The 12,500-nt window shown below is 41.1% G+C and overlaps 1 protein-coding gene across 1 annotated transcript in view; it reads right to left on the minus strand.

Moving 5' to 3' along the window:
* The window catches only part of LOC103509197 (dynein heavy chain 12, axonemal-like), a 67,152-nt gene that overhangs the window by 22,666 nt on the left and 31,986 nt on the right, over window positions 1-12,500 (minus strand). The window contains 6 exon segments of the mRNA XM_026823579.1: window positions 8,848-9,159; window positions 9,626-9,877; window positions 11,163-11,393; window positions 11,635-11,889; window positions 12,184-12,205; window positions 12,437-12,500. The exon segment at window positions 12,437-12,500 is cut by the window's right edge and continues 14 nt beyond it. Coding sequence (XP_026679380.1) covers window positions 8,848-9,159; window positions 9,626-9,877; window positions 11,163-11,393; window positions 11,635-11,889; window positions 12,184-12,205; window positions 12,437-12,500 — 1,136 coding nt within the window.

The raw sequence follows: 12,500 nt of genomic DNA on the forward strand, positions 1-12,500 counted from the left end.
ATACGGGGTGTGCAGACACATAAAGAGAGCAAACACACAAACAAACACACACACACACACACACACACACACACACACACACACACACACACAAATATTCATTTTTATTTAGATAGGTATCATACATATGTACTAACTTACTTTCCTTGTTCGTGGGATGGATATATTTCAACGGGTAGCTCCTTGGTGATCATGTCCGCGAGACCTCTTAGCGGAAGTAATGCGCAGGTTTTCGAACCCACACCCTCCCGTTGTCTAGGCGTACTCACCTTATCCGATGGATAACTAGTGAGCCACAGACGGAAATCGATCTGAGTGTCGCTTGGGTCCAGCTCTTCACATATCTTCTCTAGGGTGGGCATCCAAGACGTGGCCAGGTGACAGTTCTGTAGACACACCCAGCCTCCTTCTGCCTTGGCCTCGAGAATCAGAGCTTGAGCGATAGGACCCTGGGGGGAGAAAGAGGTGAAGAAATTAATTAATTTTTCATTGGTATTACTTTAGGATTACCATCGTAAATGCAACATCTCCGATACAGGTAGGAAGGTACTACTTTCAGCTTTGGCACTCACTAATGTTAGAAATTTTTTACTTTCTACCTTGCTTTGGGGCTCATGACATGATGAAGTTGCCTCGTAAATGCAATATCTCCGATACAGGAAGGTAGGTACTACTTTCAGCTTTGGCACTCACTAATGTTAGAAATTTTTACAGTATTTCGTCAATTTTAAACCGGATATTAAATTGAATTTATTTTAATTGCACTTTTCCCCCTCTTTCAGCAGGAAACAGCTTCAAGACTGTCAGACATTACAACAATTTTGCTCAAAAAGCAAACCATCCGACATCATGTCGGAAGTGTATGATGATGTATGATGTATGACGGAGAATGTCTGATACGGATAGGTGTGCGGAGTACCATTACTTAACATAGGAAGCATTTGTCGGAAATGTTGGAAATGTCTGAAGTGTATGATCAGTCTGCCCTTTTCATAGGAAGCATTTGTCGGAAATGTTGGAAATGTCTGAAGTGTATGATCAGTCTGCGCACTGCTTTACCAAGTCAGATATTTTATTATGAACGGTTTGGTTGGACATTAAGTAAATACGAGCAGATAGTTAGACATTGATTTTTATAATGAAAGAGAGAGGAGAGAGAGAGAGAAAGAGAGAGAGAGAGAGGAGATAGAGAAGGAAAGAGAGAGAGAGAGAAAATCAGTGTTGTTAATGCTGTGTTGTAGTCATCTCCAAATTCAAGTGTTCTCGTCTTCCTCCGTTGTTGGAAGAGAGAGAGAGAGAAAATCAGTGTTGTTAATGCTGTGTTGTAGTCATCTCCAAATTCAAGTGTTCTCGTCTTCCTCCGTTGTTGGAAGAGGAGAGAGAGAGAAAGAGAGAGAGGAGATAGAGAAGGAAAGAGAGAGAGAGAGAGAGAGAGAGAGAGAGAGAGAGAGAGAGAAATGTCTGAAGTGTATGATCAGTCTGCGCACCGCTTTACCAAGTCAGATATTTTATTATGAACGGTTTGGTTGGACATTAAGTAAATACGAGCAGATAGTTAGACATTGATTTTTATAATACGTACGAATATATTCGATATATATATGGTACTTCACATATATCATACTTCTAAAATTTAAAATAAGGTGAGATACGTTAAAATCTTAGGAACCTACTCCATGCATCGCACTTCATCTGTTACTTCAACTATTTTTTTCCCCCCCCCAAAAACTTAAGTACCATTTGCGGTACTTTTAAAATGCTAGAAACCACTTGATTGTGCAGGGATAGGAGTCTGCCCCCCCCCCAAAAACTTAAGTACCATTTGCGGTACTTTTAAAATGCTAGAAACCACTTGATTGTGCAGGGATAGGAGTCTGCCCAGAGGTCCAGATCTGACATCTGACACAGATGTGAAGGGCGCAGGTTCAATTCCAGCCAGCCAAGCAGCCAAAAAGAGACAGCCAAACTTGGTGGAAACTGTCAAGTAACCTCACTTCTCTGGGCTGGTTATTACAAAAACGTATAAGTATATGTAAGTATTTTATTTACCTTGTGTAAAGGTTTGTTTCATCAGAATCGGATCCAGAGGGGCATCCAGATCCTCCAGGATGCATTCGATCAACACAGGCCGGCCCTGCTCGATACAGGACTCCATGGCCTTGATATAGTTCATACTTAGCTTGAGTACTTCAAGATCATTTGCCTTCTCCATGTTCTTGATCCACTTGTTTGCCTGGCCTTGAGGATCGATGAACAAGGACCATCTGGAATAATGTGGTAGAGACTGGGTAAGTCTCGAGGTTATTGGGAACAGTAAAGAGATACTTAAAGCTACTATTTCCTACAGCCTACACTCTGGGTTTTACATTCAGGGCTGGCTTCACTTCGGAAGTATACCTCGAAAAAACATCTCCGTCATGGAATTCAGTTTAACGAATACGGTAAGAGGAGAAGGAAGGATCTCAATAAGATAGGTCAGTCCTTAACTTACCTTTTACTAGAATCCATAATGATGGCATTCTCAATACTGAACGTGTCTCGGGGTAGACCGAAGATATTCCACCTCTGTATTTTGATCTCGGATCCCAGCACCTCCACCATGTTGTACTTAGGAGAACTAGGTATCTTCACGTCCATCACGAAACTCATCCAGTCATCGAGACATGTTTGTCTGTGGAGATGGAAGAAAGCAAAAAGAGGGGAGGTTCTGTACCTAAACCATTCTGACTCAGGACTCACGCTATGAAGAGCGCTATTTACATGATTATGTATATTATGGCAGAATGAAGTGTCTGACTCTGAGTACAAAGCCCACAAAAATTCGACTCAGTCGAAAATTAAGCCAGGAGTTTTTCGAGCGTTTCTTCAGTGTTGTTGTTCAGTGTTGATTGCCGTGGTGTCGTCCGGAGTCCATACCTACTTCTACTTTCGACTCACCTGAACAAATTATTGAATGGGGCCAGGTACGCTATGATGCCGCAAGACAGGAGAATGTCCCCGGTTCAGTGTTGATTGCCGTGGCGTCGTCCGGAGTCAATACCTACTTCTACTTTCGACTCACCTGAACAAATTATTGAATGGGGCCAGGTACGCTATGATGCCGCAAGACAGGAGAATGTCCCCGGGGAGACAGTCGTAGTTGAATTGAAGCTCCGCCGCTCGCTGGGTCCAACGATCTTTCTCCCCTCCCAGACCACCTGGAAATGAAGAGCGCCCAAGGGTAACAAAGGTATACACAGAAGATTAAGTGACGAAACACCTCGATAGTATGTATATAAGACTATAGGTTGAAGTGCTCGTCTGTCAGGTTGGAGGGAGACAGTCTATGTCAACTGAGACATGTTTTTTTTTTTTTTTTAATCCTTATAGGGAGTTTTAGGATCTGGCCCATCGACTGAGTAGTTGTTTAGCGGCTTTAGCGTTTGTCGAATGACAATAGCAGAATAAAGATAATCGTTTTGTATCTGCTATAAACCCGCGTGATGGTCTCTAGTTCTAAAAGTGGCTGTCTCGTCTTGAACCGCAGTCAACCATCGCATCGTGAGGACTTGTGCCTCTTCTTTAAAAGCAGAGAGAACCCTTTTGAAAACTACCAGCTAGCTAGGCTGGTTAGGGTTATCTGTCCTCCTCCCTGTTTATAGTCCCACACCCAGACGCTATTTTAACGTCCTCTAGCCTAGTTAAAGTGGCTGTCTCGTCTTGAACCGCAGTCAACCATCGCATCGTGAGGACTTGTGCCTCTTCTTTAAAAGCAGAGAGAACCCTTTTGAAAACTACCAGCTAGCTAGGCTGGTTAGGGTTATCTGTCCTCCTCCCTGTTTATAGTCCCACACCCAGACGCTATTTTAACGTCCCCTAGCCAGACACATTGACTGAGTAGTCAAAAGAATATCTAGATTCTAGTTCTTTTGTAAGTCTAAGTCACTCACTCTTTATACATCTCTATCTCTAATTCTTAACAACCACAAAAAATTTCATCAAAATCGGTCGAGCCGTTTTCTCGTGAAAAGAGGACAACCAAAGGTCTATTTAGCGTAACAGACAGGCATACACACATACAGACAGACAGACAGACAGACAGACAGAAATTTTTCTAATGTGATTTTTGGAATCGTGGATGCATTGTAAACTATTCCATATGGGATTTTGAATAAATAAATAAAATAAAAAATAAATAAGCTGTAAAAATAACTAAAAATTTCACGATGCTAAACAATTTAGGTACAGAAAAAGAAAAATCTAAAATTTTATCTATTTAGGTAAATAAAATTGTAGATTTGTCTGTACATTGCTTAGAATCGTGAAATTTTTAGTTATTCTTACTCCTTATGCATCCACGATTCCAAAATTCACATTAGAAAAATGTCTGTCTGCATGTATGTGTGTATGTCTGTCTGTTACGCTAAATAGACCTTTGGTTGTCCTCTTTTCACGCAAAAACGGCTCGACCGATTTTGATGAAATTTTTTGTGGTTGGTAAGAAAAGTACTCCGGGTGACTAGGCTAATTAAAATCGTCACATTCCATCCTGATTCAAAATGGCGGCGGTTCAAAGTTATGGTGTGGGTGTGTGTGGTGTGATGGGTTGTCCTCTTTCTGCATGTATGTGTGTATGTCTGTCTGTTACGCTAAATAGACCTTTGGTTAAATTGTCCTCTTTTCACGCCAAAACGGCTCGACCGGTTTTGATGAATTTTTTTGTGGTTGTTAAGAAAAGTACTCCGGGTGACTAGGCTACTTAAAATCGTCACATTCCATCCTGATTCAAAATGGCGGCGGTTCAAAGTTATGGTGTGGGTGTGTGTGGTGTGATGGGTGTGTGTGTGGTGTGATGGGTGTGTGTGTAGTGGGTGGGTGGGTGTGTGTGTGTGTGGTGGGATGTGTGTGATGGGTGTGGTGTGTGTGTTCTGAGGATACTACCTATTAATTTATCCCTCTTTCATTGCTGTCTGTAACTCTTACCTTGTTCACAGCATCATACATATCTAAAGCGATCACCCACTTGCACAAGCCCTCCGCCGCACTCGAAGCTTTGGCCACAATTTGCGGTTTGAAGTTTTCGTCCGGAATGTATCGGGTTCGAATCTCCTTCATGATTTCTGGATCGATGTTGTCCTTCTTGTACTCCTTGAGATTTTGCAAGAAGTTCATGTCACCCAGCAACTTCTTGCTGGGTCCCCAGTAATCGATAATCTAAAATTCGAATGAATTGGAAGTTTTGGGATCTGGAGGTAACAATTTTATGTTAGCGTCCTAAATACTGGTTCTAAAATAAGTTAGCACATGGATATCTACAAAGTACTGTAAGCTTCTTTTAAAAATATATAATATATTGAAAGAGACCAAGTACCTAAATTGATTTTTTTTTTGTACTTTGGAACCACTTTCGCATTACTTCAAGGCACACTCTTTTACATCTATGACTATCCAGGAATGGATATTTTAGGTCAGAAAATTTCCGCCCTGGTGGGGATTCGAATCCAGCACCTCCAGGTTGAGAGTCAGCCATTCAGCACAAAGTAGCTACTATAAGCTTCTTCTAAAAATATATAATATATTGAAAGAGACCAAGTACCTAAATTGATTTTTTTTTGTACTTTGGAACCACTTTCGCATTACTTCAAGGCACACTCTTTTACATCTATGCCTATCCAGGAATGGATATTTTAGGTCAGAAAATTTCCGCCCTGGCGGGGATTCGAATCCAGCACCTCCAGGTTGAGAGTCAGCCATTCAGCCACAGAAGTGGGCGAATTTATTTAGTAAATAAGAAATAACACTAGTCGATGTACAAAGATGTTTCCCTCGTCAATTTCTGACTTTCAAGATCCAAGTCTAACCGAATATGGGACCTCTAACCCCAAATGTAATTGACTACGTTTTAACTCGACAGTTATGCATTTGGTTTGGATTTTTTGAATGCTTGATTGTTCCGCTTTAACTCGCGATTGCCTGTTCCGATTACGAGTAGATGTACAAAGATGTTTCCCTCATCAATTTCTGACTTTCAAGATCTAACCCCAAATGTAATTGACCGAACGAAGTGAAGGTCTACGTTTTAACTCGACAGTTATGCATTTGGTTTGGATTTTTTGAATGCTTGATTGTTCCGCTTTAACTCGCGGTTGCCTGTTCCGATTTTGATGAAATTTGGTACAGGTTCAAAGCACGTCGCAAGTTCAAATTTGGGGTCACAGAATCCGAGAAGCTTCGTGTACCTGTAATGGCAGATTATTTATTATTATTATTGTTGTTATTATAAGTATTTTTGTCTCTATCTTTCTGTTACTCGAAAGTGCTGGTCACAGGTCATTACTTACCCAGAGGCGGACAAAGAACTTTTTATCCGTAATGGACTCTCGCCTCACGAGGAGACAGCCGCTGATGACCCTGGAGAAATCTCGCAGGTTGAAAATGTAGTGGGATTTGGCCGGTGTGGGCTTCAAGCTTTGAATGGCCGAATTGTACATTTCCGTTGTGGCCGCCACGAGAAGATTAGCGGTGGATTGAATGTCGGTTGAGAAGCCGTTGCGTTTGTAGCCCAACGCCATGATGTTGGAGAATATCCGCTGCATGTTGTCATTGGAGAACGAGTTGACGGAGAAAATGTTGAAGTGTCGCAGGAATCTGATGGGATATAAAAAGGAAAGGTCGGTACATTATGGGAAGATGGAGAACGGAAGACAGGTTCTTTATGGATTCTTACTTTATGGTGACTTTTTAATAGGTACGTTGGACACTGTTGAACAACAGGGTACAACTCAAGAATTATGAAATTAATTCATGTTGACCAAGTTTCCAGTTTGTTACTCCCATATCCCAGAATTTTTGGTCTGAACGTTTCAGATAAACTCAGAGTCCAATACAGATGAAACATCATAAACTATTAACTATTGTATTATTTCTACAAAAATAATTTTGTGGAGAAACCCCAATTCTTGTTAAATCTAGTGTTTTGAAAAGGCCAACCATTCTTTTAAATCTTTTTTTTTTTTGATTCTGTCAAGATTTAGTTCAGCCAATTTTCTGTATAGCTCTGCTAAATTGTGTTAAGGTTCCAGGAAGGTTTATGATATTTAGAGATGTTAGTTTTATTTATTCCACATATAGACTCTGTGGATTTTTAGATCATTTGTGAAGGCTTTTGGATTGATTAGTCATATAGGTTTTCAAAATTAACAACATCCCAGATGTCTTGGGGAAGATGTGGTTTTTTCCTTCTGTATGGGATTCTATATCCTAAATCATGAGGATGGTCCTTGAGGAAGTCTGATGTTCTTTGAATCATTACATCATAAATATATGGTATATCTAGGTCTTTGTGTATATTTTTGTTGGTGACAAACCATGGAGCTTTTATAATAATTCTCAAAACTTTATTCTGAAGGATTTGTAATTTGTTTAGATTTGTTTTTGAAGCAGTAATCCAAACAGGGCAGATACATGTGAATCGCATTCAAATGTACATTCGTCTCAGCTTGGACAAAAGAGTATGAGTGAGGTCTACAGTTTGAATGATTTAAAATAAAACCTGTTCTCTGTCCTTTTTATTACGTAAGACTTTTATAGGTACCTACCTTATTACTTTTTTTTCTTTCGATACATGTGAATTGCATTCAAATGTACATTCGTCTCAGGTTGGACAAAGGAGTATGAGTGAGGTCTACAGTTCACAGAACTACTAGTATACCTTCTGTCCAGGTTTATTTGGATCGTTTATTTTGTCCGGTTTGATGCCTTTCATGACACAAACAGCTGCCATGACTAGTTTGATAATCTCAGGAGGATTCTTCATCGACTTGACGAGCACAATGTCTGATGGCTTCAGAGTGTCCAGAGCATTGATAGCCTCTGTGGGAAAAAATCTGTCTAGTACTAGCCTTGTTTATAGTGTTTATTATTTGTTTCTTATTCAATACCTATTTATGATTAAGTAATTTTTATTTATTTATTGTCAGAGAAGAAGAAGAAGAAGAAGAAGAAGAAGAAGAAGAAGAAGAAGAAGAAGAAGGAGAAGAAAAAGAAGAAGAAGAAGAAGAATAACTTTACCTACGAGTACGGAGTAGGTACTTAATTGGGACAACAAAAAGATAATCAAAGATAGTAGGAGTATTTCGACAACCATTAAAAATTATCTCCTTTAAAACAACGTACCCACCCTACTAACATGGGTGTATCCTGCAGCCGTTTTTAAAAGGTACGTGGAGGGGAAAGACCCAGGGATATTTGGAATGTTTCCTTGTTCAATGACAACACAGTAATCTTCTCAAGTTTAAAAAAGAAATGTGGTTTTCGAAAAGAAATGTGGAAAGTCGATACATGTGAATCGCATTCAAATGTACATTCGTCTCAGCTTGGACAAAAGAGTATGAGTGAGGTCTACAGTTCACAGAACTACGAGTATACCTTCTGTCCAGGTTTATTTGGATCGTTTATTTTGTCCGGTTTGATCCCTTTCATGACACAAACAGCTGCCATGACTAGTTTGATAATCTCAGGAGGATTCTTCATCGACTTGACGAGCACAATGTCTGATGGCTTCAGAGTGTCCAGAGCATTGATAGCCTCTGTGGGAAAAAATCTGTCTAGTACTAGCCTTAAAAGAAGAAGTTATTATTTGACTACTATTTATACTACAGAATATATGACAAAGCATCAACTAGATTTTTATTTAGACCGTTGATGCAGAGCACTGTACATTTTTGCATTTAGTATAATTTCAGCTCAATCCTCTTATTTACCCGTTTCTGTTTGCTTCCTTGCACCGCTCTTTGGTGCTACTCATACCTTAAAGTTAACTCATGGCCTTGATGCTTACCCCGTAAAATACATAAATAAATAAAATACCTGAAAATTGATACACTCTTCTGTCTTCAACGTTTTGACCTGGTCCGGCCACGACTTCCAGGATCCCTTCTGTTTGAACACGTAGAAATAGTCATGCACCAATCCCTCTATGGGCAACTGGCACTCGATAGCCTGTTTGGGCGGATTTTCCTCATTGTCACCCTTCCAAAGCTCGCGGAAGAACATATCGAAGAGACCGATGGAGTTGGTGTCCAAATTACCCCCAAAGCCCCACACCGAGGCCATGATGAATGCGGCCTGAATCCAAATGGTGAAGTAGGACATGACGTTGTCGTTCTCAGCAAGAGCATCCTGGAAGTGAATGGTCACAAACATACAAAGTAAAAAGTATGTGGAGGCTTGGAGGGTTGCCAAGACTAGTATTCAGATAATCGCGTATAATATCTCTAGTAGCGCGGTCAAACTTTCTTGACTTGGCGGGGTGGAGCGCTACCGCGCTCCTTAATTCAGGAGTAGTATAATAATAAAACTGTATGGCACAGTTGGATAATTTACACTGCTTCCAGGGATTATTGCGTGTTTGCAAATGACATCTGATCCGCTTTTAAGAGCTTTTGATTTTGATAACTTCCCTTAGGTCAGGAGTAGTATAATAATAAAACTGTATGGTACAGTTGGAAATTTTACACTGCTTCCAGGGATTATTGCGTGTTTGCAAATGACATCTGATCCGCTTTTAAGAGCTTTTGATTTTGATAACTTCCCTTAGGTCCTGAAGATAGATGGAACCCTAAAAACTCATTCACGTATAACTCGCCTTCAGTATAGCGTCAACAAGATGAATCACCGTAGTAACACAGTTGGCCACGCCCCCCGTGACTAGTTGCACACAGTTTTTCCTAATGTGGTACAGGCACGGATCGGTCAACCACTCGAACATGGATTGAATGTACTCCTGGGGCCAATCGTTGGGTAGGGAGTTGACGTAAGATTGCACCAGAGGGCGCCAGCCTAGAGTTGAGGGTTCCATGTAGATCATGCCGCACCGAGAGACTGTTGCTGGGGACGCCTGGCAATCAAACCAAAAGTTACTTTGTTATGGAAAATGAGGGTGACGTGATTAATAGCTCACTTGCAGTTAGTTTTAGGGAACATTATCTTATAGTTGCTTGGAATATACCTACTTACACAAGATTGCCTTTATGGAAATTTCCCCTTTTTTTCTCTTAATTTGGACGTCGCGCGTCGCGTTGCGGTGAATAATAAACTGTCGGACCAGCGACCATCATTAACATTAATACCCGATATAGTTGCTTGGAATATACCTACTTACACAAGATTGCCTTTATGGAAATTTCCCCTTTTTTTTCTCTTAATTTGGACGTCGCGCGTCGCGTTGCGGTGAATAATAAACTGTCGGACCAGCGACCATCATTAACATTAATACCCGGATTGGACTGGTGAAATGTTGGACTATCTTACCTGGGTCAAATCCATGACCTCAAATATCATCGACATCGTATTGGGCATGCTCACAAGGCCAAATAGGAGGCAGAGGTGATATAGGTTTTTCTTCCCGTGTCCGCATAAAATCGGTCTGAAATTTCACTGGTAGCAAACGAAGAACGTTTGTAAAAGAGGGTGTAATGGGAGGGTAACAAGCTGGGCCCGTCCAACGTATCTCATTTTGGCGGCCATCGTCTCGTCTAGCTTGAAGTTGACGAATTCGGTGTAGGACCGAATTAAGGCCAAATAGGAGGCAGAGGTGATATAGGTTTTTCTTCCCGTGTCTGCATAAAATCGGTCTGAAATTTCACTGGTAGCAAACGAAGAACGTTTGTAAAAGAGGGTGTAATGGGAGGGTAACAAGCTGGGCCCGTCAGTAGGAGTATTTCGACAACCATTAAAAATTATCTCCTTTAAAACAACGTACCTACCCTACTAACATGGGTGTATCCTGCAGCCGTTTTTAAAAGGTACGTACGTGGAGGGGAAAGACCCAGGGATGTTTGGAATGTTTCCTTGTTCAATGACAACACAGTAATCTTCTCAAGTTTAAAAAAGAAATGTGGTTTTCGAAAAGAAATGTGGAAAGTTAATCAAACCAAAAGTTACTTTGTTATGGAAAATGAGGGTGACGTGACTAATAGCTCACTTGCAGTTAGTTTTAGGGAACATTATCTTATAGTTGCTTGGAATATACTTACACAAGATTGCATTTATGGAAATTTCCCCTTTTTTCTCTGAATTTGGACGTCGCGCGTCGCGTTGCGGTGAATAATAAACTGTCGGACCAGCGACCATCATTAACATTAATAGCCGGATTGGACTGGTGAAATGTTGGACTATCTTACCTGGGTCAAATCCATGACCTCAAATATCATCGACATCGTATTGGGCATGCTCATGACTTCCCCACTGTTCAAGCATAGCTTCTTGTTATCATCCAGGACCGTGTTCATGTTCTCAATCCACACGGCATCCACTGGGCCGTCGAATATGATCCATTTCCTATCCGGTGTCTCGGACATGGAGAACTCACGGAACGTCGTGGCTATCACGCCATCCGTCCATTCGTGAGATACCTGAGGGATGTGAAGAATAAGTTAGACATGCAATAGAGCAGACAGGAGACTGATTGAATGACTGATCCTGCCTCTGCTAGAAGAAGCAAGAAAGGAAGCTAGAAACCAGAAAAAGAAAGATCACTGACAGAAGAGGAAGAGAAATCCGTTCTGGATTCCCTTCGCCCTTGCTTCCCAGAATGTTTTTGTGAATTATTCTGATTCAATCTCAAGATAATTCTCAAAATCCTTTCTAACTTACATCATCAAACTCCCCGTACAGCTGTCCCATGGTGATGGACTTGGGATTGAGAGTGTTGAATATCACCTTCTGCTCGTCCTCGCCTCTAGCATTCTGTAGTGTCAACGCATCGGCCAGGACATGTAGAGTGACTGTCTTCCCAGAGAACGGCTCCCCTACCAACATAAAACCGTGACGGACAACCATCATCTCGTATGTCTGGATGAGCTTGATCAGAAACGATTCCACCGGTTGCAAGTTCCTCTTGGCGCAAACCTGGAAAAGAAAAGACACTATATATATAAAAAAACAAGTTCGATTAAGACCTTTGACATCATGTATCATAAGTAGGGGGTCCTCATTTAAGATTATATACCTGACATCTGATGAGCACACACACTATCAGGTAGGCCTGACAGGTACGGCTGAAAAGGTCCGTCTGTCAAGTCTACCTGATACCTGGTGAGGACACACACTGTCTTACTCTATCAAGTAGACCTGACACCTAATCAGGTCTACCTGACAGTGAGTGGCTGGCCTTATTCGAATTTAAGAATCAGCCATTCTTACCTGAACAAGCCACTTCTCCACGCTGCCTCGTGCATCCGCAGTGCTTACGATAGTATTCATCTCGACCGGGACCACTCGACCCCAATTTTTCGGAGTCTGACGTACAGTAAAAGAGAAAAAATGAAGCTCGAGGGGTTGTATTGATTGTATAAAATTATAAATACATAAATCCGAGATTTTTGCCATGAGGGGCGGAAAAAAATGCTTTTCTGTAGCCGTCAGAACTTTACCCCTAAACGTGTTATTTACTTACTTGTACGTCTCGTCTACGAATTGTTCAACTTCTGACAGTTTCAGCTTTTCGAAGTCACAACCGA

Source organism: Diaphorina citri, unplaced genomic scaffold (genome assembly GCF_000475195.1).
Source record: "Diaphorina citri unplaced genomic scaffold, Diaci psyllid genome assembly version 1.1 scaffold473, whole genome shotgun sequence".
Taxonomy (NCBI): Eukaryota; Metazoa; Arthropoda; class Insecta; order Hemiptera; family Psyllidae; genus Diaphorina; species Diaphorina citri.